We start from the raw sequence: 24,112 nt of genomic DNA, 5'->3' as shown, positions 1-24,112 counted from the left end.
GACGCACACACGAGCCGGAACCGTTGACAAGGTGACGACATTAGCTCAACTGCCTTACACCGAGGTTAATTAATAATAGGCGGAACGAGCGGCTTTTTCTTATTTACATTTTTAGTGTGGATATACGCTTTTTTAAATCCAGCAATTCATTTTGCCCTTTTTTGGAGGACTTGAGTCTGAGGCAAAGGCCATTTATCTCTATGTAATTCACATGAATCCTACTGTTCTATTGATGCCATATTTGCGGGGGCTGGGCAAACATTTCTTTTCAAAATGGACTCCCCTCCCTTGTGGCTATAAAATATGGTGATAAGCTTTTGTTTTGTTTTTTTTGTAGCTATTATGATTCTATTGCTAAAAAAAAAAGAGGTTTTTAACTTTTACTCCTTCCAAAACAAAATTTTAATGCCGCACATTTTCAGCCTATTTCAGGAGACAGAAGACAGGGTTTTACTCAAAATTGTGGTTTGATTAGAGCTGTCATGAAATGAAGTGGAGGGAGGTCAGACAGGAAGGTAAAAGCTCAAAGGGGGACACAACAGCAGGTTTGTTATCAGAAGTATTGCTTAATGTTTAAACAAATCAAACACAAACAGAAAAAAGTTTGATTCCTTCTTTTCTCTGCTGATTTATATAATTAATGATGTATAAGCTAAAGGTGCATTAACCTGTACCTCTCCTGTCTCATTAGAATGAAAAATGAAAACAGGACAACGCTGCTAACAACCACCAGGACAGGAGGCCCTATGATTACATCAAAGTGTAAATAGGTAACCAGGTTTCTGAAAAACATGTCAGAGCACACAAACCAGAGGGACGTGCTCATCTGAAAACATCCATTTCATGGCATGACTCAGATATCCTAGGACCTGAACTTGCTGGTTCCTTGTTACAGTCAGTTCAGTAAGTCAAGGCACATTTTTCAGATATTAGGGAGTCCATCAAAGTAACGGATTATCTTAATCGTTAAAGGGGAAAGAATGAAGCTCTCTGGAAGGTGAGACCACTGTTAAACAGAATGCAACAGGGGTGCCAAAAGATTATTGCCCTCACAGGCCGGTGTTTTAAATGGCAGCCGAGAAACCAAATGCCACAACTTCAGAGCCCTAGCTTTAACAACATTTCTATATTTGTCCCTGCTCGGACTCCTCTAAGCTTTCACCTTCTTGCTCCAAAATCTGGCCCTCTTCCACCTCACCTCCTGACAGCAGTATGAGTAAAATCCTATCTGCCACACCCAGCGCTCTGTCACACCATCCATGATCACTGTTACTGCCATGGGGAGCATGACCCAACAACCCATGTTTAGGTGAGTATTAGGAGTGCAGAATGGAGTTTAATAAAAAAAAAAAAAAAAGGAAACAATATCATTTCATCATACTAAGATAAAAAATAATTTTCCAAAAAAAATCTTCTAAACATTTATTTCAACTACTATACTTAAATGATCTAAAAACAAACAAACCAACCAACTATGAAACATTTATTCTTCTGGGTCTCAGGAGATTAGGAGCAATCATCACAGTATGGATTGATTTGAGACTAAACCATCTTTTGTGTGTTGGAATATACACACATAAATTTTACAACAAAAATAAGTTTCCCTTTGAGACATCGGAGAAATTAGCACATAGATCAGACGGAATAATTTCCAAAAACATAGATTTCAATAAAAACTTTATGATTCCATTGATTTTTATTGAAGGACAAGCTTGTTGTGACACACGGTGTGGTTCATGACTCCCTCTGGTGGAGAAAGGCTGTAATGACAACCAAGCAGTTTAAATGGCCGTTACTGTCAAATGCTTTACTCCCTTTCAAACCAACTCATATTTACAAAACATGAAGCCTAGTGTAGTTTCCAAACCTTGAAACCACTTAGGCAGTGAGAAGGATATTTTGACTCCATGTGAGGTACCTCAATTAATATTAATAATAAAAAACATTATCCAGCCATAACAGTTCTTAATTTGACACAGCAAACCAAGGATATTAGTCTTATAGCCTAACAGTCCACATTAATAAAACATCTTCCCAAGTATTGCTCATCAGAAATCTGAAAAATCTGTCATTACATGCGCTCAGCTTTAAAGAAACTGATGTTTTCTACTTTGTTATTTATATCCATTTGTGTGAATTTTTTGTTTCACTGAGACATTTTTGCAGGTCAATGTCACAAAAGAAAAGTGGATCCACGTAATTCAACGTTCCCTGAAAATAATATATTTCAGAACAGAAAATAGAGTTAAAACACGCAGTAGTCAAGCTGACACACTCAACCAAAAAGAAATAAATCATGTAATAAATAAAAGCATTATCTTATGGGTGAACTCATAAGCTGTTATTATAACCTCCCCAATTCGTTAATAACCTGAAAACTCATCTGATTTAATTGGTGACCCTATGTTGGTATCCTGACCTTTGGCCTGGGAACCACTAATACAAGACCTAATCTATGGCTTCAGTTGACATCATGCAGATACACCAAACCTTTCATCAACCAATTTATAATTATTTTTTATAATACTTGATTAAGTTTATAAATGATAAAGCTTCCCTTTGGTAAAAGCTGAAAACATCTTTAAAGTCACTCTAAACTCTGCATTTATAAGAAAAACAATGACATTTTTGAGCAAGTGCCTGTCGCTCATGTTGACACAAACACCATGCCACAAAGCTGCACAGTGTACTTCCTCCGGTTTAATAAAGGCAGAACATACAGAGTACAGAGGGACAGAGTCACAGGTTTACTGCTTCCACAGTGATATAAAGTTTTTTTTTTCTTTGTTCTTCACCAGTGAAATGAATAAAGCACAACTCCACAATGAGATGATTATTATATGACCTGGCTTTCTTTTTTTTTTTTAAATACACATATATGGAGATGTGCAGTATTTCCCCACCACTTCCTCGAGGTGTGGGGTGGCGGTTCCTGCTTCAAAGAGTGCAGCAGAGCAAACAGGTGAAGACGTCACTGGACCCGGCAACAACGCTGTGCTCATTACTGTAAGTGCAAAGAAACCTGCTAATAGCAGTGAAGCTAGTCCTGACCAGAGCACTAGCAGCCGCTGATTACGTTACAGTTGCACCCACAGCAAGCACAGGACGGGCTTTGTCCTGCTGTTCCTGGCTCTGCAACACTAAGAAAACTCAAAGTTTTATCTGCACTGGACGTTGAAAGGAAAGAAAACAAAAAGATAAAAAGCAGAAATGAAAAATGACCGTCAGTCAAATGAAGGGAAACAGTGACACGCACACACTGGAGCAGAGTTTCTTCTGACATGCCCCAAACCAAAAGCAGATCTTCATGCAAGATGGATATCGTCCACACCTCAAAATTCGCTACAATTTTTTCCCTAAAATAATAATAATAATAAAAATCATATTCACATCATATAACTTCATGTGTGTTACGTGGTTGTCCATGCCATACCAGTGGGGCCCGCCCCACAGTTTGAGAACCACTGCACTATAGTCTCCAGAGATGTGAGCGTAATCTCAACCTCTGCTGTGGCCATGGGACAGTAAAACAATGAGGTGTGTTAAAAATAAAAATTCTAGCAGAAGTCTTTGCATCAAGTTAAAGAGGACCAAGAGCGCTGCGAGACAACCATCATCTGCGAGGTAGAACTTCATCTGACCCCAGCCTTGATGTCTGATGGTCTCATATTCCTCTTCCAAATTGGAGGGATCTGCATCACAGAGAGAAGAAATTATTTTTACGGATGCATTTCTCTGGATCAGTCCAGGGAAAGGTGTGCATAGTGTTACGCAGACTGGACTTTACAGGAACACATAACAAGGCACAGTGTCTGTGTATGCGTTTGCATTACTCGTGGGGGTACTGAAGTCTCTAGATGCCGTCCCAAAAATGATAAAAGTCGCCTCCATATCAGCCCACTGCCCAAGAACATGAAACCTGTTACCAGCCAGAAAGCGCGGGGGTCCTGTAGGAGAGACACACAGGCAGAGCAGTGCATAAATATCTGTTCATAAACATTAAGCACTAGTTACAACTATTAAAAGTATTGATCAGAAGTTGTCTCACATCTTCGAAAGCTGTTGTCAAATTCATTCCAAATGCCACACCTATTAGGCCAAATAAGGAAAGGGAGAAGGACCCCATGGTCAGCTGCAGATTCAGTCGCATCATCACGTTCCGGTGGCTGGAATAAAGCACACAGTGCTCTCAGTGGCTGCAAGAAATCATACAAAACAAGAGAACGCCTGATCTGGCAGAGAGGTGTGGGATGCCAGATCAGGCGCCCCCCTTCCGGCTCTCTTCTCTTTTGTCTTACTTCTCGCTATCACCTTTTCTATCCCTTTGAAGAAGTGAGGCTCTTTAAATATTAAAGAGGTAAGTATTACTTTTGTTTTGCAGTGAATTGATAGAAGAAAATAATTTAGAAAACTAAACAAAAGAAAGTAGAAATAACAGTGACACACTCCTGATCAACCCTCGCAGGGCCTCCTTGGATGAGGGTGTCTAGTGATAATGGCTGAAACACCCAATGAATCCAAGGTCCACCACTGATGATGGGTCCCAAGTTATATATTTCTGTAATTCAGACACACTGTTGAAATAGCACTTCAGTTTTGTCTCATTTTATTTATTTTGTAAAAATGTGTACTGAAACTTCTGTACTGTGGCAGAAAAGGTAGTTTTGCTGGTTTTCCTTATGAGAACAAAGTGGGTTGCATGTCGCCCTCGATATAAAATGAGTCTCACATTCCTAACCTAGACGATATCTGACATCTGGGGAAAAAAAAATGCTAATTAGTAACAAAACTGGGTATATATTAGAAAAAAAGAGAAAAAAAAAAGGCATCCCACAGATGGTAAGTGTCTCTGAAATAACTTCTATTTTGAAATAATGGATGCCATCAGCTTATTATCAGCAGGCGTGTGTGTGTGTAACTGCACATGGCAGGAGTAACGAGCACGTTTGTGAAGGCGCCACTGTTTCTGAATCACATTTACAGTCCTGTGAAAGAGGAACATTCTGACAGGCGACTATCCAGTCGTGCGCCCAAAACTCTCCTTTCACATGACTGTACTTATTTTGGAGCAACATTTACTGCAATTCAGATAAAAATCTTTTAAATACGACCTTGCCTTCTTCAGGATGACAATACCAAACCGCAATCTGGACGTGTTAGAACATCCCCCTAGCTCACAAAATTCCACACGAGTACAAAGATGCATCAATTTTTAGTAAATTTAATTTTTCTTGTTAAATTGTAGATGGCAAAGCATTTTTTTTTTGGGGGGGGGGGACTGAATAAGATCAAATTCAATCTTCAAAAATAATGGCTTGTTAAGCCTCATTATCAGTGTTTTGAGTTTGTTGCTTCTCAAAAACATCAGTCTATAGTGTGCATGTATACATAATGTATAGCCAATTTGTACGTACCTGTCCAGATTGATAAAGATTACACTCTCAGAGTCGTCTATCAGACCCTTCAGCTCTCTGGCTCTGTTCCCAAGTTCCTCGGCCTGTGTGAAGTATTTCACGGTCAATATGACAACAATTGTACAACCTACACCTTACTGACAGCCCATCACAACTGCCACAGGTAACATGTAAAGTGTTTCAGTGCTTCGGATATTAAACTAAAATAGAGGCAAAGAAATAAGTAATCACCATAGCAGAAGCATAAATGGGTATAAATGCTTAGATGAAAATAAAAAAATAAAAACATACGAAGTGGTCGTGGCTTGATGAAATCTATGACAAATGTGTCCTATACAATGTGTGAGCATGCAGCCTTTACCAAGACTTTTGCATAATTGCAATATTTGTTGATCATGTTAAAACTCGGGAATTTAAAGTACAGCTACCTGCATATAATAATTCTCCAATAAAAGCTCCATCTCCTCAGCGTGGTCAATACCCAAACTGCTCTCTTCACTAAAAAGGCAGACAGACATGAGGTTATATACAAAATAGAAGCACACAAGTTGAAGAGAATGGATAGATGGATGAAAAATAGAAGTACAGCTGGGCCTGGCAGTTTGGGCAGAATTAATTTAATTTGAAAAAACAAAACAAAAACCCACATACACAGAAAAAGGTTAACCTGTAACGTATGATCTGCAGGTGAGTGAAAACAGACTGGAAACAGACTTTGATCCTTGGCAACTCAACAAATTCGTGTCTTTCTTTTTCAACATGCTTCACCACTGACTGGAGATTTCCAACTATTTTTAAGATACTGTTGTCAGCACCCATATACATGTGTCTGAGTGCATGTGTGACATACAAAACTCTTGGGTCTGTCCATTTTGTGAGACAGAACTCTTCAACCGTCTCATCCTCATCCAAGACCTTCAGCATGGAGTCCTTAAACATTTTTATGTCTGTCTCCAACTCTGATAAGCTGTAACAGGCGTGAGAGAAGGGAAAACTTACAAGACTGTAAATCTTTAGGCTGAAAACTTCCATTTACATATATGCCAGATGCCATTAATGACTTCTTCAAATACAATTACATGTCTTGAGTGATTCATTACCTCTTGCTATTCTGCAGAAGTACATGTAGTTTACTTCTATCAGCAGAAAGGATTTTAGGGTCTACGAGGGATTCCAGCGTATCCAATATGACTGGTTCAACTTCATTCAACCGGGCTTGCAGCGTGTTTACCTGTTGACACAGATAATACAAAGCTTCAGGTGTGTGTCCTTGACTTTCATTCAGGCTTTATCTAGGTTAGACCACGCTTAATTACACAAGCACTCTGTCTGGTCTGATCGGTTTCACCTTGTGCTGCAGGATGGCTTCCAGTGCTCTGAACTCGAAGGGCAGAGTGTGCGTCTGTGACGCTAGCTGGGGGGCGAGCTCCAGAACTAACCAGCGCTCCAGTCCAAGACCACGAAAATCCAAGACCATAAGAGACTCCGGGGTCAAGATGGCTTTCAAGGCCTGAAAAGACAGCGAGTGGAGGTTATGGGCTAGAGCTTAAACAAACAGACGAGGACAAAATTATTACCCTCCCTATTAAATATAACAGAAATTTTCTGTTATATTTAATAGGGAGGGATTTTCAGTATAACATTTCCAAATACACCAATTGTCTTTTTACTAAGTATTAATTATTTCTAGCTCCACACAATAAATTATTTCAGAAAAAAAAAATATTAGTGTCAATATTATTAGTATTACACACAGAGGATGCTTCAGAGTGTGTGTGGAACTGGGAATTTCGTCAAGGTGGAAGGAATTAAGCAAAAACAGAAAGCCTCAAGCAGTCACCAGTAAACCTGGGTCTTCCAGCAAAACATACGTTCTCCTGGTGAAGAACAACCTCCAGAAGACTAAAGTGAACATTACTGACTGGCTTGTAAAAAGCTCCAACTTGAACGCTAACGAAAATCTGTGGGGTGAACTGAAGACAAGGGTCCATAGCAGAAGATCATTAAATCTGCAGGAGCTTAAGAGATTCTCTAAGGAAAAAATGGGCTGCGAGACTTACTCACAGGACACAACTGACTATTAGCATCAGTGAGACTAGTAATTTTAATCCTGGTTTATGTCAATAGTTTTATTTCTTTGTGCAAATTAAAATAATGTAAGCAACCAAAATGAAACTAGGACGTTTCCCGTGTGCTGTGTTGCAATTTCCTTGCTTTGTTTAACAGCCCTTGGGAAATGCTGAAAAATAATAATAAAATTTCCACAGGGAGGGCAAAAAAGTCTGTCCTCATCCACATACTCTGATCCAAAGAGTGAATGTTTAAAATATGCTTTTTTGTTAAAGACTCCATGGCTGAATTTCCTTTAAAGGCTTTGGAGACATGACATGGCGCCCGGTTAACGTTTTACTGTTAACATGTCAGTGCTCTGTTTGACTCTGAACTGTAAATATTTGTGGTTAGAGATTTGAAACTTGAGCACCAATCAGGATCTAGTTGTGCCTCCCTGGTCCTGAGTCCCACTTAGATACCGCCAACATACAACTGTGAATGGTCAGCATGTCACAGCCTGCAGAGACCTCACGACGACATAACAGAGCTGAAAACTTTTAGTTCTTCAGGTAATGAAGCATTCTGTGTGTGTACATTTGTTTATGTAGCACATAACTACAAGCTTGTATTGCAGTAACTGCAGTCTCAGTCACTTACTGATCAGTCCTTGCTTATGTTTGCTTTACACTTTATTTCCTCTAATTTTAGACTGAAACATATCTTCTGTGGTTTCTACCCTTGTACAGTCAGGACTAACGATGGCTGTGAAGCTGTCCCATCTCTTCTTGCTGCTGGTTATGCCGAGTTTCAGTTTGACCAGTGGACAAAAATGCTCCACATCTGACTCCAGCTGCAATCAGTGCATCCAATCCGGCCCTGAGTGCGCTTGGTGCACTGCCCCCAACTCTAACATTCACTGTCATACTGTGAAGGGGCTGCAGAGAGCTGGCTGTCATAAAGGTCATATATATAAACCTCAAAGCAGTGTGCAGGTCATCAGGAATGACAGCAGGTAAGCTGTTTTAAATACCTCTTTAGTCATTAAAGGACACCTGACAGTTTTTTAGTGTTCCATACAAAAAAAAAAAAAAAGAAATTAACCTTCCAAAGTTTTCTTTTGTTTTTATTAATATGAAAGTTTCAGATTGGATTCAAATATATTTTGGAACAGAAAAGGGCCTTTGTTATGATGTTAAAAAAAAAAATCTTACAATGTTATTTCTTGTGATTCTGAACTTCTGCAGAACAGACATAGCAGATGCCAAAACCATCTTCCTGCAGCCCCAGGAGCTCGCCATTCATTTGAGGCCAGGTGTGAGCCAGTCCTTTCCTCTGTCAATCTCTATGCCAAGTGATCATCCTACCACAGACCTGACTCTAGACACCAGCAACGTGCCAGCTGGTCTCAACATCACATTCAGTAGCATAACTACAGGAAACCCCTTACTCATGCAGGTCAGAAAAAGAAATCCTGTCCAACACAGTCTCTTGCAGAAAGAAAATGTTCCTTCTTGTTTGTCCCCCAAAATCAAATTATTCGAACAACAGTTCCTCTGGCGCTGCAGGTAACTGTGGAAGCAGCACAATGTCCCAGTAAGAGTGACATCTCAAACCAGAACAGCACTGGACCCTGGTCTGTCCAGATCACACCCAGAGGCTTTGCAAAGAGTGTGGCGTTGGAGGTAACTTTGCAGTGTAAGTCTGCAGCAACTTGCTACGAGAAACATTTGAGTCTGAAAACCTAAAGCAAGTCTTCATGAGACTGTTAGAAAATTGAGAGTTCAATAATTCAGCTCATTTTTCTTCAGTGTGATAATAACATTAAAAATCTATTTGCTTCACCAGGTCAGTGTAGTTGCACTGAAAACAGAGAGGAAAACAGTCCCACCTGCAGCAGCCACGGGGCCCTCGTGTGTGGGCGTTGTGTGTGCTATCAGCCTTATGTTGGAAACCTTTGTCAGACTGACATAACTTCCTTTGAGTCAGAAAATGAAGACTCCTGTCGCTCACGCCCTGGCGCCCCGGTGTGCAGCGGCCGGGGTGTGTGTGTGTGTCGGGCATGTGTCACTGCAACCAGCGGGAAAATCCAGAAAAGATACGCGGACAATTCTGTGAGTGCACAAACTTTGACTGTCCATACCACGAGAACAGGTAAAAACAAAAAGTTGCCACGAGTTTGTATATAAAATATACCGATATAAAGTTATCACACAGCTTCACAGTTAAAACACTACATTTTTAATCTGACAGAATATGCGGAGGCAATGGGATATGCGAGTGTGGAATGTGCCGCTGTTATGCGAACTGGACAGGTAGTGACTGCAGCTGCAGCACGGAAACTGCTTCCTGTGTGGCAAAAAACCAGCAGCTGTGCAACGGTAGGGGGAACTGCGTCTGTGGAAAGTGCCAGTGTTTGCCACAGTACCAAGGGCCGACCTGTGAGGACTGCCCTGTTTGTGTAGCACATTAGAGATGGGAGCAAAGATGAACACGTGAGACTGGATATTTATTTACTTCTTATACCGTACGATGTTTTGCAGACACTATCATTACTACAAGAAAATGAAGATATAGAAACACACCATCATCTGAACACTTTATAGACAAGAGAAGCAAGACTGCTTTAACACCGTATCCTCTATTTGTCTTCCACAAACTCTTCACAGAGCCAACATTGTGAAACTTTAACTTTAGTTAAAACTGTTTGCTAGACTTTCTGTATCACTGCTGGTTATGATGAATGAGCAGAGTGTGCATCTCCTCCTCTGAGTATAGTTCTTGAACTGACTGTGCCTTCTCATTCGTCATCAGGTGTGACAGAAAGTGTGGCTACCTCATCGTGACAACGGTGGAGATAAAATACGATGTGCTGAGAGAACAGAATTCATTCATTCTGTAAAATGATGAACCATGATGGTTCCAGAGGATGATAGATTGTAGGTTGGACTAACATATATATGATAACAGGATTTTTACTTTTCAAAAACATGATAAAGATCATCTTATTTTGATTGAAAGCAACATCTGAAAAATTAAACTCCAGTTTTTCGGCTCAGGTGCGGCTCATGCTACGCCTCCTGTGGTGTAAGAGGAGCGTGGCAGACAAAGGAAAAAGAAATAAAACATACCGCCATTCGTAAAATAATGCAGTTATTTCTAGCAGTGAGGCTGGTAGTGTGTTGGAAGCGTAGGTCTCTGGCTTGAAGACTTAACTCCTGGCAAAGCTCCGTCTTCTTTTTTTCTTGAAGAGAAAAACAAATAAGGAGGAGCAGAGGCACACATGTACATATAGTTGGGCCAATCTCTACACATGAAGTAGAGGTTGAAATACAACTGATTTTTACTCATGGATAACAGAAGTGAGTCACTGGTGGTAACACAACCCATTAGTGGCTGCTGCACAGGGGAAGTAACACAGAAACACAGCAGTGATGGACAAAAATGTGGTGCATGTCCAGTTCCACACATAATAAAAAGGATACGGAAGAGTACTTCAGGGACATGTTAAAAAAAAAGAAGAAAAGATCCCTATGCTCTGTCACAACGCCAGAGATAAGAGAATCATCAGTCTCAGTGCCAACAACATGTAAACATTAATGAGGTTAATTTCCTCACACTTACCAAATGACGTCACATTTCCCTCTTGGTCAAACTTCATCTGTCAAAGAAAGAAAACATGAAGCTGATTGGTTACATCAAGCAACCACATCTTCACTGCATTTTTGCACAGCGTTGAAACACAATTGTGTGAAATGTAAATAATAACAATAAATTACTTGAGCATTCCAAATGCTATGCTTATTTGTTTTTTTTTTAATATCTATCCATCTCCACACACACGGCTGATCAAATGACAAGTTTGTTTGTTACTGTTGGGTTTTTTTGTTTTTTGTAACAAAACCTTATTTTTGATGCCAGCACCAAAATAATAAACAAATAAATAAATAAATAATGGTGTAAGCTGATGACAGGTCAGTAACCTCACAGGTGCTGAGTGTTTCTAAGGTAAAGATGGGGAGGATGTATGTTAAATTATAAACGTGTGAATGAAATCTACAGGTTTTGTAAACAAAATAATAAGATATTGTTTATTGCAGCAAGACAAAGTGACAAACCACATCCCAAAACCTTTCAAGTAGTATTAGCAACTATTAATTAATGACTGCTTAAATTAATTTCTCTCTTACCACTACAAATGCCGGAGCTACAGTGGAAGGAGGGGCGTCTGAGACTCTTCTGCAGATAAAGGACACTGTTCAAAGAAAAGACCAAGTTAAACCATGTGTGCAGGAAAGTATTTGACATGTAACGTTGAGCAGTACCTTGGACTACAGCAGAAAGACAATAGCTTGGTTCTCACCTGTATGTACAGAGCTTTGGGTCGGGATAATAAAGTTTAGAATTACAAACCTTAGCATACAATTCTTCATTATTCTAACTTAAAATGCAGTCAAGTGGAAAAGAAAAATTTAAAGGGAGACTATGTATTCCTGTGAAAAACTCACTACATCCCATGATGGGCAGCAACAGTTGCTTCTCTAAGATCAGTGCTAATGTGTTTTCTTCTTGGCACTGTGTTAATATGCATCTAAATGCTCCAAACCAGCAAACTACCATAACGTCTGCTTTTATAGGGATGCTCACGCTTGCTGATGATTAGCTAATCAAATACATTTGATTAGCAGCAGCTGGCTGCTCATTACCCTCCTAACTCATATGAAAGCAGTAAAGGTGTAATTAGTCTCTTTTTTTACATGCTGTAATAGATAAAACCTTAGAATTGAAAGAGACTATTTTTACCATGACTGTAAAGACAACTATAGGTCACGTGGAATACTTGTATACTGTGGTCAGTATGAGCCAAATTAACTACATCATCTTACCAGGCCACACTACGCCTCTCTGCAGCAGGTTTCTCTCAGTTCTCACTGCAGCACACTGAGGTCTTCTGGTCTGACATGTGGATAAAGGCAGTGCTTGACTGACCAGTGAATTCAAGCAGACATCACTGTAGTTCCTGCTGAATGATCCCAGTCTTACATTTCCCTGTGGCACAGAGTGTCCTGTTGGACAGAACTCTGCAGCTCTGCTATAATAGCTGAGGGTTCTTGTCCCACCAAGTCGTGAGGAAAAAGGACCAAGAGAGTTTAAAAACCACTTTGGATGAAAGTTCGCACAGCCGGCCAGCAGCAACTTGTGCATTTTGATCTCCACACCAACGCAACACAAAGCCTTTACGCAGACCGCCATACTGGCGCTGGAGAGCTGATGTTCACCACAGGCAAGGGATTATACCAGGCACAGCAGCAGGGAAGGGAGGAGGATGAAATTAAGACACGCTTTAACTTCCATAAGCAAAGAAAGCTGCAAGCACCAAGTGTTTACAATCCTCTCAGTGGTGCCTCGGTGCCCTCCAGATGTTTGCCAAGCTATGTGTTAGACGAGACAGTCCTGACCCACAGGTACAACAAGAGTGAAAACTTCCGTTACATACGTTACAGTAACTTCACAGTACACATAAGTATCTCTCACGCGCACATTGCCTCGCTTTCACCTGCTTTTATAACTTTCTTCAACTTTGTCTCGCGGCTGTTTGTTATGCTAACTATCTTAGCTGCTGCAGTATAACAAACATGCTTCACTCACAACAGCCGACAAGTTTTAACGTGACAGTAAACGCAGACACGAGTATCACAGACAGGTCACCTGCCGATGCCTGTAAAGTGTCCCGAGTCTACATGTGCGGCTGTGTTTCAACCTGAAAACACAGCTCCCCGGCTTAACGTGATGACAGGAGGACAGAAGAGCACGGGCTCTCTGGACCATAATGCACCGCGGCGGCAGCGCAGAGCGCCGAAGATCGTCCATGATTGAGGTGATCACTCCGACTGAGAACCTTTCCATCAAACACACCCGTGGCTGTAGAAAAAGGTCATTGAAACACACAAAGAGGATTAATAAATACTGAGGCCACGAGCGATCCCTTTGCATTACATATAAAAGCCAGTATCCGCCAGGGAGAGACAAGTATGGGAAGTAAATAAAGGAACTAAATGTATGGAAGCTTGTTTCTGGAGAAGAATTCAATAAAATACATAAAATAACAGGTCGACTTACTCTGTAAGTTTGTTTTGCGAAACAAACTATGGTACGTCAAAATGCTGAAATTAGTTAAATACTAATATATTGTATTTTTAATAAATTATTAAATTTAATAAATTCTAATTATAATAAACTAGTCAAAGGCTGCCACAAAACGATTTAAAGTTTATTTGTTGTTGTTTTTTTATTTGACCGTTGTCTTATTTGAAGTATCACATTAATACTTCTGTTTCATGTATTGCCAGCTGTAACAAAGGATTTCATGAACTTAGCTATACATTTAATTGTTTCCTAACTGTGGACTTCTCTGTTTTCATTTAAAGTGATCTTACCACTAACATGTTAATTAGCTAGGTGAAAAAGAGCTTTCGTATTTCCACCCTAATATTATTATTTCTGTTTCCTTTGGAGAAATTGTTTCCATGTAATCTCCCGGCATAAATGGCGCTTCGGTCCTCTAACGCAGTGAATAAAACTCTGCCTGTAAAAGCAGAAGAAAACATATTTTCTCGCTCTGCAGTGATTCTGCTTTTCGTGCATGTCTATAATAATGTTTTAATTAATTATTTTTCTCCTTGTGGGCTCAGTGGTAAAAGCGGTGTGGGCGCAGCCGCGGAGGTTTTTGTCAGCATCAGCATCTTCTGCTGGATGCGGATAACCGGAAGATGGTGAATCAGAGAGGAAGCGTGGGGATTGTATTGTTACAGTTACAATCCCGAACCAGACCGCGTCCATTTTAAAAAAAATAATTTCTTTAAATGTTCAGTATTTTGCGGGTGAAACTCTGAGTCGCTTGGCTGCCATGTTCCCGTCTTGTTACTCCAAACCTGCGGACAGCGGCAGTAAGAGGAGCTCCATCGCTAAGCTGCTGCTCGGGGTGTTTGTGGTTTACATGCTCCACACCGCCTGGCTGTTGTACGGTTTCCTAAACACCAAATCCTGCGATGGAGACAGAGGAGAGCACTGCATCACCTCCTATCTGGCAGCCAGACCCAGACTACAGGTTAGAGCTTGTCTTATTCCTGATGGCAAATCTCTGAGATCCAGATCCATAGGTTTGAAAAAAAAATCTGTCCATGTGCTGCTCAGCAAGAAGCCCTTATTGCTAAAGTGTACTGTCTACATGGTAGTTAGAGAAAAATATGATAAATTGTCATTTGGCATTTAGGTTTGTGTCGTTTTTGTGCACATCTACTTTAAAACTATGGCATTTTCATGCATTCTCTTCATGAAAATATTGATAGATCGTTTTGTTTGCAGGTGTTTACTTTGTGAAATCTGTAAAACAGACACACATTTGAAGCACAGTCAGGATTATCTCGTCGCTTTCATTTTGAAAGGAATCTCAAACTAAGATGGAAACCTTGTTTTAACATCTCGTCTTCTCCTTCATTCAGATGAGTGTTTTTACCTGTCTCGTGCCAGACAACAGCCCCCTCGAGCTCGCTGTAAAAATAGACCCGTTCGACCCTCACTCGAGATTTGAGAGGTGGGTTTGACATGTTGATAGCTGCACAGGAGCAGACCAACAATCTGAAAAATTATTTGTTTATTTTTTAACATAATGGTAGCAGCATCGCAGTTATTGCAACATAAATCTTTAGTCATATAGTCATCAAAAGACTTTACCGACCACTGATCACAGTGACAGTCACAGTATGCTGCAAGTACTCAGTAATGATTAGCATATTTGATTGTTTATGAAGGCCTAAAACGCGCAGTTTTTATTTTTTATGCCTATCTCTCTCTCCACAGAAAGGTGCATGTCTCTCTGCCAGGAGAGACTCGGGCTAATGGCACCCTCTTTGCAGTTGTTTATGTGCACAAGGCTGGCGTTTCACCTTTGGAGGACAGCAGAGAGGTCCACTATGCAGTCCAACTCACCACCTACATCACCCCCTCACGCACCGACGTCCAGAAAGACAAGGAGAAGGTACATCATCACTCAGGACTGCTTCATATTTCACCCAGCATGTTGCCTTTACATATATTCGATATAATGGGGCCTTTTTATGGGGCCCAGCTGCCTTGCACAGTGCATTATTTATTTATTTTTTTGGTTCCACCCAGAAGCCGAGATCTGAGAACCCTGTATCCCACTGGAGACCCCACCTGTCACTCACTGTCATGTCAGAGGACTTCACCTTCACAAAGGCTGGGCTTCCCAGTGACGTGCGCCGCTACATGAGAGTGTAAGTCAGATGAAGCTTTGGAGGTCAAAGCCAGGTGAGCTGTCAGCGTACTGCTGACTTCTGCTGTTTTGCTGCTGCAGTGGCACCGAAAGGCTGAGAGGAACAGATACTTCTGACAGAAAATCAAACACACTGGTGTTTTGTTGCAGGTGCTGTGTTATTATTCAAAGGGCGCAATACATATTGAAAAACATCTAGAAGAAAGTCCGCTTTAGATACAGTGTCTGGTGCAGTAAAAGTATCATCACAAGGGTACATAAATAAATAGCCCTTTGTCACTGCTCGCTAGCCAAACAATTCTTTAGTCTTTAGTAGATATTAATTTATATTAATTAAAGAAAAATAATGAAAATGGGGAAAAAAAGTTCTCTTATCTGTAAAAGATGATCCTCTAGATCTGGATCACAAGTTACAAACAGCCACTGGTAGACTCTGTAATCTCTCAGCAGGCTGGAATTTAAAGGCAAAGTAAACCTGTTAGACCTCTCAGCTGCTACCATTAAGGTGCCTCAGGGTAAGGTGTTTAAGTGTATGGATGTGTACTGTAAACGTGTTCACAAATTTCCCGGGGTGAAAACAAGGATCACTTTGAATTAAAGAACCTTCCTGCTTTTCTCTGCAGCTCTCAGGAAGGCAGACAGATGATGTACCTCCCTCTGCTGATGGTTAATGAGCTCAACTTCAGAGTCAGAGACCTCATGGTATAGGAAGCGTTTTCTAGTAAACTTTAACAGACACTTGCTTATTTTGATTATTACTATTTTTTTTTTGGCTGATTTAAAATGAACACATATCCGTTTATCCATTCACCGACAGGAGATCAGCAGCGGCACCGTTCAGCTCCCTCTCACTGTGTCCTATGAGGGAATCTCTCTGAGAGGATTCAGGTTTTGGGTCCACCTACAGGACATGGTTTATTCCCTGCAGCAATTCGGTGAACTATTTATATAACAGACATATGATTTAAGGCATTATAATGATTCATTAATCTTAATTATATCATATTAATTATATGTGGTAGCTTTTATTTGTACTCAAATACAACCCAAATAATACCTCAGCTCATTAAAATGAGCTCATCCGTTGCTTCTTTGTGTCTCCAGGCTTCACAGACGAAAACATCGATGAAATTAAAGAAGCTCTGGTGGGATCCAACCTCTACCTGTTAGTGCTGACTGCTTTCATCACAGCTTTGCAAGTAAGAGAGCATATTAACACGGACTTTGTGGAAGGAAATGTAATTTCTTTTCTAAATGCTTTATTTCCTTTTTTTCAACAGCTGATCTGTGAGTTTCTGGCTCTTAAAAATGACATCAGCTCATGGAGGAAAAAGAAGAGCATGGCGGGGATATCGAGGAAGACAGGTGACCATAATCATGTTAGGAAAAAAAAATATGCGTGGCATCGGTCAGCTCAGAAAATGTTAAATTCCTTTTTTCGTTTTCAGTTCTGTGGCGTAGTCTCGGTACTTTGCTGATTTTTCTCTATCTTCTGGAGGAGACCAGCCTGCTGGTGCTCCTTCCTGTCGGACTGGGAGCGTGTGTGGAGGTAGTTATTAGTATATCTGGTGTTGCTCAGACAAATTAGAGTCAAATAAAGATCAAAACAGAGAGTTATAAACCAGTAATCGCTTATCCCACCAGGTGTGGAAGGTGTTTACAGTATTTAAGATCCAGATACAGTGTAAAGGCAACAAGCTTCATGTGAGTATGGAGCACTTGCACATCTGTGTTCACAGCAGTGTGGAAGAATGCATCATACAAGTTGTGATCTCTAAGTGATCCGTCTTACTCTATAGGTTAATAAACTGGATGAAGAGGAGAGAAAGACAGTGGAGTACGACACACAGGTATCAGTCTGTTTGTTTTATGGCTCCTTTAATATTCTCCCTCGGGCTTTCTTTCATTTTTACATTTTCATCTTTGGCTTTTCCCTCGAGGCGTCCAGATACTTGTCCTACTTGGTGTATCCCCTGTGCATCAGTGGAGCCGTTTTCTCTCTGGCCTACTTACGCCAAAAGAGGTGAGCCAATCATCAAATTCATCTCGTCGCTACTTAATTTGTCATTATTAAAGCGGTGCCAGACTTCACATTTGTGCCAACCTCCTTTAAAAAGTCACCTTTTAAAGATTCTCGTCAGATCTGAATGTTTCTTACATTTTAGTCTTATCCATAGCTGCCTGACATCCACGTTGTCTATTTTTAAAACTCATCTTAAACGCATTCTTTCTCTTTGGCCTTTGACCCAACATTAGACATTGATCTTGTTCATTTTTTATTGTGTTATAGCTGTTTTTACCTTTCATAGTTTAGAGTGTATTTATCTATTTTTGTGTATAGGACTTTGTGTCTGATGTAGCTTTTTTTAAAAAGAGCTTAATGAATAAAGTTGGTATGGATTGGTTATTATGTATACCCTGAAAAGCCTCTGATTATTTCATTGACAGTTACTATTCCTGGCTGATCAGCACTCTGGTGACTGGTGAGTTTTCTTGCATCCATTCTCAAAGATTATCTATAATAAGTACAGTACTTAATTCTTAATAATCTTTCTTTAAAACTAACCTTACTACTCCCTATGGGCTCATTTAAAAAACAAAAACAAAAAAAAAACAAGGCATCTTATTTCATTGTTATGCTGACGACTCACAGATTTGCCTACCACTGAAAAGTAAATCTGTGAGTCCTCTGAAGGGTTTACTAGATTGTTTGGAGGATGTTAAGGCATGGGTGGTTTTAAACTTTCTTAACTTAAATGAACAGAAAACAGAAGTCATTTTGTTTGGTCCCTGTGACCACTACGACTTGGGCCCTTTAGAAGTTTATTTAAAAAAAAATCTTTGCGAGGAACGCAATCTAACGTTTGGTAAACAGATCAATGCTGTAATCAGGACCAGTTTCTTTCATCTCCGGCTACTTGCAAAAGTGAAGCCACTCCTCTGTTTTAGAGACTTTGAGAGAGCTATCCATGTCTTTATTCAGGTGTCAGTCTGTCATCAGTTAACCGACTGCAGCTGGTCCAAATCACTGCAGCACAGTCACTAAGGCTACGTTCACACTGCAGGCGAAAGTGCATCAAATCCGACTTTTTTGACCCTATGCGACCCATATCCGCTCATGCTATGACAGTGTGAACGGCACAAATCCGATATTTTCAAACCCGACCTGGGTCACTTTCGTATGTGGTACTGAATCCGATACATATCCGATGTTTTAGAAAGCGACTGCTGTTTGAACGGTCATGTCGCATTAAATCCGTCTTTTACGTCACTGACACAAGACAGACGCCAATTATCAGCGCCGGAGAAGACATCACGAACACTTCCTGGCCTTCCAGTGTAGATGTCAGTGAAACTGTTGGGAAGACAAAGTTGGAGAAACATGAACATTTTATTTGTACTGTATAATCTGCAGATTCTGACAGAAATCTGCAACTATCCTTTGAAGCACCGCTCCTCTAAAACAGCAATAAGGATAATAATTAGGCCATATATAAATAACAAAATAACTTTATAACTTAAAGCAAAATTGGGAAACGTAAAGTCCGAAACAAGCCTTTATATTAAGGGCCATCAGTCAAACAATATTGTTTGCTCTGAGTCTAAACAGAGCGCGTTGTGTGTGACGTCTTCTTTTGTGCATGCGGGCCGCTTTGAGCGTTCACACTAGAGCGCGTTTGCTGTCGCATTTTATTTGTAGTGTGAACAAGCAGACAAAAAAATCGGATTTGATAAAAAAAATCGGAATTGAGCATTAACACCTGCAGTTGCAGGACTACATATCTCTCATACTAGCATCCTCACACTGGCTGCCAGTTAGTTTTGGAATTTATTTTATTATTTGTTTTTAAGGCGGTTAGCACCCTCATACCTTTCTCATCTTTTGAATTGGCACACTCCTGCAAGATCACTGAGGTCTGCTGATCAAATGATCCTAGCTGTCCATTAAAGCACAGAGGAGACCGGGCCTTTGCTGTGACTGCTCCTAAACTGCGGAACAAACTGCCGCTTCACATCAGGACCTCTCCAACATTAGACACTTTCAAAACCCATCTGAAAACCCACTTTTATTCCTTAGCTTTAAATCAGCTGAGTTTGCACCACTTTTATTTGTCATATCTCCTCATTTTATTCTCCGCTTCTTAAATTTTATCATCTCTTCCTATGTTTTTATCTCTTTTGATTATCTTACATTTACAGAACCTTGGTCAAGAGTTGTTTTAAATGTGCTATATAGATACATTTGACTTTGAGTTTTACTATTATTTACTTTTGTATTTATAATACCTGCCTCCTCGCCTCAGGAGTGTACGCCTTTGGCTTCCTGTCTATGGCCCCTCAGCTCTACATTAACCACAAGGTTTGTGTGGCAGCTAAACAGCAACACTTCAGAAATATTTTCTTTGGCTAAAATTTCTACGTTAAAAATGAAAACAAACCAAACCTCCTCCCCCTCCCTTGTTTGTTCACTTTCTACTGTGGGACAGCTGAAGTCTGTGAGTCACCTGCAGGGGACAGTGTTGATGTACAGCAGGGGTGCTCAATACGTCGATCGCGATCGACCAGTCGATCGCAAAGGTAGTATTGGTAGATCGCATGGCATTAAAAAAATAGATGCCAGCCTATCATCCATCCCGTCACTTGATTGATACAGGGAAGCCAGTCAGATGACAGCAGATTTTTTCTGACGCTTAGGTCGCTGCGCATGCGCAAACAGCGGCGCGAAGTGTAGTAAAACTGACAAGCTAGTCAGCGAGTTAACTCCAATTTTTAGCTCTCGGTTTTTTCTCTTAAACCTGGCCGTCAGCAGCTACTGTCCGGACTATGCATCCCTGGCTGATTCAATTCAGTGCAAGTCATCAGAGTAAACTCAGGTAATGACAAAAAATTTACATAGTTAATTGTGTTGTGAAATATTGGATATTGCGGTTATACATGTATATACATTGTAGATATAAAGAATCCTCAATATATTTATAAATAAGTATATGTTTTGGATTTTTGTAGTGGGTAGATCATTTTGACTTGGTCATTTTATAAGTAGCTCACATGCGGAAAAAGTGTGAGCACCCCTGATGTACAGGGTGAGTATTTCTTGAGCTCATTCACAAGCAGCATCAGCAGGTTTCCTTTGTGCTGCGTTTGGTGTTAAAGCGATTGAGTTCGGTCAGCTATCCTCTCTCGTCTCCAACAGGGAGTCAACACGCTGATTTCAGATCTGTGCTCCTGTGCCTCCTTTTTTTCCTCCTCTGGATCCTTCTCTTCCTCGCATCAACTTTCCTGCTTCAGAGATGAGCTTCTCTTCTTTCTCTACCTCTACCAGCGAAGGTACGATGACCCAAAAATAATACCACAGTCCCAAACACACATGGAGCAAAAACACTCACTGGCCTCTTTATTAGTTACACTTTGCTATTAAGTTGTTTTACCCTCTTTTTCCTTCAGAACTGTCTAAATTCTTTATGGCACAAATTCATTAAGTGCTGGGAACATTAATGTGATATTTCAGTCAATATTGATATGATAGCACCACAGATTTGCTGCAGATATGTCAGCTGCACATCCTTGATGTGAATCTCCCATTCCACCACAACCCAGTATATATATATTGAGTATATTGTAGGTACTCCAGTACAGCTGCTTTGCTGATTGTATGTCACAAATACAGATAATCAACACGACATTCAAATACTACAACAATATGCATACTTATATTCAAGATAATCCCAGTGACTTTAAGTTGTATTATTTTCAAGTACAAGCCATATTCTGACATTTTAGACACTCTTGAGCCTTTCTTCTTTTCTGTTTGTGTAAATCCATACTCACAAATCAATTTGTATTTCCAACATAACAGCAGTACTCTCTTGCTTTTGTCTCACTCATGTCTGCACCAGCCGTTTCGCCTCCAAACCCAGAAAACGAGAGCCCGTCCCTCACACCAAGAAAGTGAAGACTCAGTGAGGAGAGGACAAGCTCATCTTTTCAGAACTCAAAAGATCAGCTCAAAAAAAACAAAACAGAAGTGAACTAATGAGCCTTGGGGATGTAAAACAGAGACACAGGCAGGACACATGCCCACATGTGTGCCACAGCAGCTCCTGACCGATTCAGACTCTGCACTGCTGCATATTCGCGGCGCTGCTGCTGCTTTTTGCTTGGCATTGATGAAGCTTCCCCTTGACTGCTGCTTTGACTCGGCTCCTTCATCTATCAACATCTCTGCTGTACATTTTATGCTGGGTGACCTTTCACAAATGATTTCTGCAGCATCACATCAGCGCTTGTAACGTGGATTTATTTGCCGGATCCTTCTCTTTATACAAACACGAGGGAGCTGGAGTGTTTGGGTACGCTGCGAAGGATTAATCCTTCAACTCGGTGATTCAACAATTAGTCTTTCTGTCACTGAGCTTCACATGATTCACAGTTCAGAAGAATCCTTATGCATCTTGCAGGGACACATTGTCCCACATCAGCTCAATTTTAATCTCAAACAGGTTATTTTAGCCTTTTATCTCTCCTCATTAAAAGCCAACTTTCTGCAGAATGCAGTGCCTGTTAACCCCGCCTCATATGCCATCGGAGAAAGTCCCTGCCAGCTAGGCTGCTAGGAGGCACCAATTCTGGAAACATATTAATCAGACTACATAATGCAGCTTCAATCACAATATGGAAACAATGGGGTAAAATACAGAGAACTGGATCATTTAAACTGCTACACGGTGAGATGTGGACTTCTTTTTGCACATTTTTCCATAAACTAAACATTATTTTCCTTATCAACACACAATCTATCTTTATAACAACGATGAGAAGAATCGATCTGCAATGTTTGGCTATTTTTTATTTGAAGCATGATGCTGTGTTTTAGCCACACCCTGGATGCTGATTGGTCTGTGTTAGAGGTCAAGTCCAATACATCATAGGGCACTCTAAGTCACCTCCAGTGATGCTTCTTTTGTTCATCTTAAATGGCATGAGATAAAGTCTTCCTATTCACTATCAAGTTGTACATGCCGAGTTAGTTTTCCTGTCAGTTTACTGCAAACCGATTTGAAAAAGACTATCTTTGCCAAATTAGCACATAAAAAGAAATATAAAAGATAAAAGCATACAGCACATCTGCTTCATTAAAAGACGTCTATTCCTTCTCACACGGCACTGTCAGTCCATCTGAAGCTTTTTACTGTGCTCGCAGGCCCGCTGCATTAAACTCAGTGCTGATTTCTGACTGAACTGCTCGAACACAAACATTTACTTCAAAATTGCTGTTTTTTTATGTTTTAGTAATGCACTCTGCCTGTTCATTGTTTTGTTTTGTTTCAAATAAACGGGAATTGTAAATGTAAATTGACTGATTAAGCCCTTTAATCGCCACTATCAATGTTACACATACATGCAGTAAAATAGGACCCCTTTCGACCGTACTTACATTGCACAAACATGACGTTGGTAAGACAGGTCAGAGTGAGGAAGGATGGTAAGAAAAACAATGAAATACACACTATATGAGGGAAGAGGAGGGGAAAAAAAGAACTCCACCCACACTGAGCTCCTAATGGGAGAGCATTTTGAGAACAGGAAAAAAAAAAAACACTCAGCACAATGAACCACATGAATCTTCACACCTTACATTATGAAAAACAAAACACGGGACTGTATATCTGTGTCTGAGTACATGTTGAGTTGTCTTAAACTATAGTTCTCCAGCCCTTCTGAAGCTCTTCACTGCTTTTTTACTCGCCTTCAGTCCAGTCCTTGTTCCTGACCATTTTCAAGCCACTCAACACACGATTATGAACACAGAAAGGTACCATCAGATTTTGATCCACTATGTAATACCATCTGGAAACCATCTGATTGGCAACATCTTCATTGTTCGTCATGATGATGATTCCAAACACACTGTTAATGCAGTAAAAACATACCTGATAGAAAAACCCACAGTGAAACACCCGAACTGCAACATCATTGAAGCAGCGTGGAATCATTTTGACAGAGAATAGAACAAAAGGCAGCCAACAGCCAAAGAAGAGCTCTGTAGGTCCTATATTATGTTTCATCGTTATACCTATTAAATGTAAAGAAATCATAGCAGTACTGCATATTTTTAGCTTTATTAAATAAAATCCACAGGAATACTAGTGTACTGTTTTTCCTTAGTGGTAAGAACTCATATGTTTATAGATTAAACTTTGAAAGAGCAGGATTTAGAAGAAAGCCAAAAAATTGTGGGTAATGTATTCTGAACGATGCACTGTTTCTAAAATTGTGGTTTCAATGTAACCACACCTTCACTCATTAACTTATTAGGAGCTTATATTTACATTAGGTTGTTTCAACCGTTTCT

The 24,112-nt window shown here is 40.2% G+C and overlaps 3 protein-coding genes across 8 annotated transcripts; 2 read left to right on the top strand and 1 right to left on the bottom strand.

Annotated features, from left to right (window-relative positions):
• Positions 1-10: 10 nt before the first annotated feature.
• Positions 11-11,249, top strand: LOC147318770 (putative integrin beta-like protein C05D9.3). The gene is made up of 10 exons (XM_086310873.1): positions 11-545; positions 692-1,309; positions 6,558-6,674; positions 6,775-8,035; positions 8,213-8,478; positions 8,711-8,921; positions 9,032-9,161; positions 9,312-9,617; positions 9,717-9,844; positions 10,278-11,249. The coding sequence occupies exons 5-10, from the start codon at positions 8,225-8,227 to the stop codon at positions 10,281-10,283; spliced, it is 1,035 nt and encodes a 344-aa protein (XP_086166999.1). The 5' UTR covers positions 11-545; positions 692-1,309; positions 6,558-6,674; positions 6,775-8,035; positions 8,213-8,224; the 3' UTR covers positions 10,284-11,249.
• mrs2 (magnesium transporter MRS2) lies at positions 2,683-13,457 on the bottom strand. 3 transcript variants are annotated; one of them, XM_086310871.1, is made up of 13 exons: positions 12,507-13,457; positions 12,350-12,419; positions 11,654-11,718; positions 11,088-11,124; positions 10,595-10,707; positions 6,763-6,924; positions 6,515-6,645; positions 6,265-6,381; positions 5,843-5,912; positions 5,415-5,497; positions 4,049-4,166; positions 3,834-3,947; positions 2,683-3,692 (listed from the first exon to the last, which is right to left on the bottom strand). In XM_086310871.1, the coding sequence occupies exons 1-13, from the start codon at positions 12,714-12,716 to the stop codon at positions 3,633-3,635; spliced, it is 1,350 nt and encodes a 449-aa protein (XP_086166997.1). In that variant the 5' UTR covers positions 12,717-13,457; the 3' UTR covers positions 2,683-3,632. The 3 variants fall into 3 exon arrangements, with proteins under 3 accessions (XP_086166997.1, XP_086166996.1, XP_086166998.1); XM_086310870.1 differs by having other exon boundaries at positions 12,350-13,451; XM_086310872.1 differs by lacking the exons at positions 12,350-12,419; positions 12,507-13,457 and adding an exon at positions 11,827-12,089.
• Positions 13,458-14,031: 574 nt separating this feature from the next.
• On the top strand, positions 14,032-23,106 carry LOC147318768 (lipid scramblase CLPTM1L-like). Of its 4 annotated transcripts, none has more exons than XM_086310865.1 (17): positions 14,032-14,571; positions 14,966-15,057; positions 15,324-15,501; positions 15,642-15,760; positions 16,383-16,461; positions 16,577-16,694; positions 16,864-16,958; positions 17,040-17,124; positions 17,208-17,308; positions 17,404-17,463; positions 17,559-17,609; positions 17,700-17,782; positions 18,208-18,242; positions 20,064-20,119; positions 20,247-20,290; positions 20,953-21,087; positions 21,657-23,106. In XM_086310865.1, the coding sequence occupies exons 1-17, from the start codon at positions 14,371-14,373 to the stop codon at positions 21,721-21,723; spliced, it is 1,599 nt and encodes a 532-aa protein (XP_086166991.1). In that variant the 5' UTR covers positions 14,032-14,370; the 3' UTR covers positions 21,724-23,106. The 4 variants fall into 4 exon arrangements, with proteins under 4 accessions (XP_086166991.1, XP_086166990.1, XP_086166992.1 ...); XM_086310864.1 differs by having other exon boundaries at positions 15,639-15,760; XM_086310866.1 differs by lacking the exon at positions 20,247-20,290 and having other exon boundaries at positions 15,639-15,760; positions 20,954-21,087.
• The last annotated feature ends 1,006 nt before the right edge of the window (positions 23,107-24,112 follow it).

The sequence above is a fragment of the Aulonocara sp. 'chitande type north' Nkhata Bay genome, linkage group LG11 (assembly GCF_057382095.1).
Source record: "Aulonocara sp. 'chitande type north' Nkhata Bay isolate Kocher_YH1m ecotype deep benthic linkage group LG11, A_spYH_male_GT1.1, whole genome shotgun sequence".
Classification (NCBI taxonomy): Eukaryota; Metazoa; Chordata; class Actinopteri; order Cichliformes; family Cichlidae; genus Aulonocara; species Aulonocara sp. 'chitande type north' Nkhata Bay.
Note: the sequence above shows the minus strand (reverse complement) of the source record. Positions and strands in the feature narration are given on the sequence as shown.

Excerpts from the sequence above, each read along its gene's own strand:
- LOC147318768 (XM_086310864.1), top strand. The coding sequence starts at position 14,371 with ATGTTCCCGTCTTGTTACTCCAAACCTGCGGACAGCGGCAGTAAGAGG. Across the intron at positions 14,572-14,965 it reads CAGCCAGACCCAGACTACAG|ATGAGTGTTTTTACCTGTCT; the intron begins GTTAGAGCTTGT and ends TCCTTCATTCAG. Across the intron at positions 15,502-15,638 it reads TCCAGAAAGACAAGGAGAAG|AAGCCGAGATCTGAGAACCC; the intron begins GTACATCATCAC and ends GGTTCCACCCAG.
- LOC147318770 (XM_086310873.1), top strand. The coding sequence starts at position 8,225 with ATGGCTGTGAAGCTGTCCCATCTCTTCTTGCTGCTGGTTATGCCGAGT. Across the intron at positions 8,479-8,710 it reads GTCATCAGGAATGACAGCAG|AACAGACATAGCAGATGCCA; the intron begins GTAAGCTGTTTT and ends GAACTTCTGCAG. Across the intron at positions 9,618-9,716 it reads TGTCCATACCACGAGAACAG|AATATGCGGAGGCAATGGGA; the intron begins GTAAAAACAAAA and ends TTAATCTGACAG.
- mrs2 (XM_086310870.1), bottom strand. The coding sequence starts at position 12,716 with ATGGCGGTCTGCGTAAAGGCTTTGTGTTGCGTTGGTGTGGAGATCAAA. Across the intron at positions 6,382-6,514 it reads CTTCTGCAGAATAGCAAGAG|CTTATCAGAGTTGGAGACAG; the intron begins GTAATGAATCAC and ends CGCCTGTTACAG. Across the intron at positions 3,693-3,833 it reads AGACTTCAGTACCCCCACGA|ATCCCTCCAATTTGGAAGAG; the intron begins GTAATGCAAACG and ends TCTGTGATGCAG.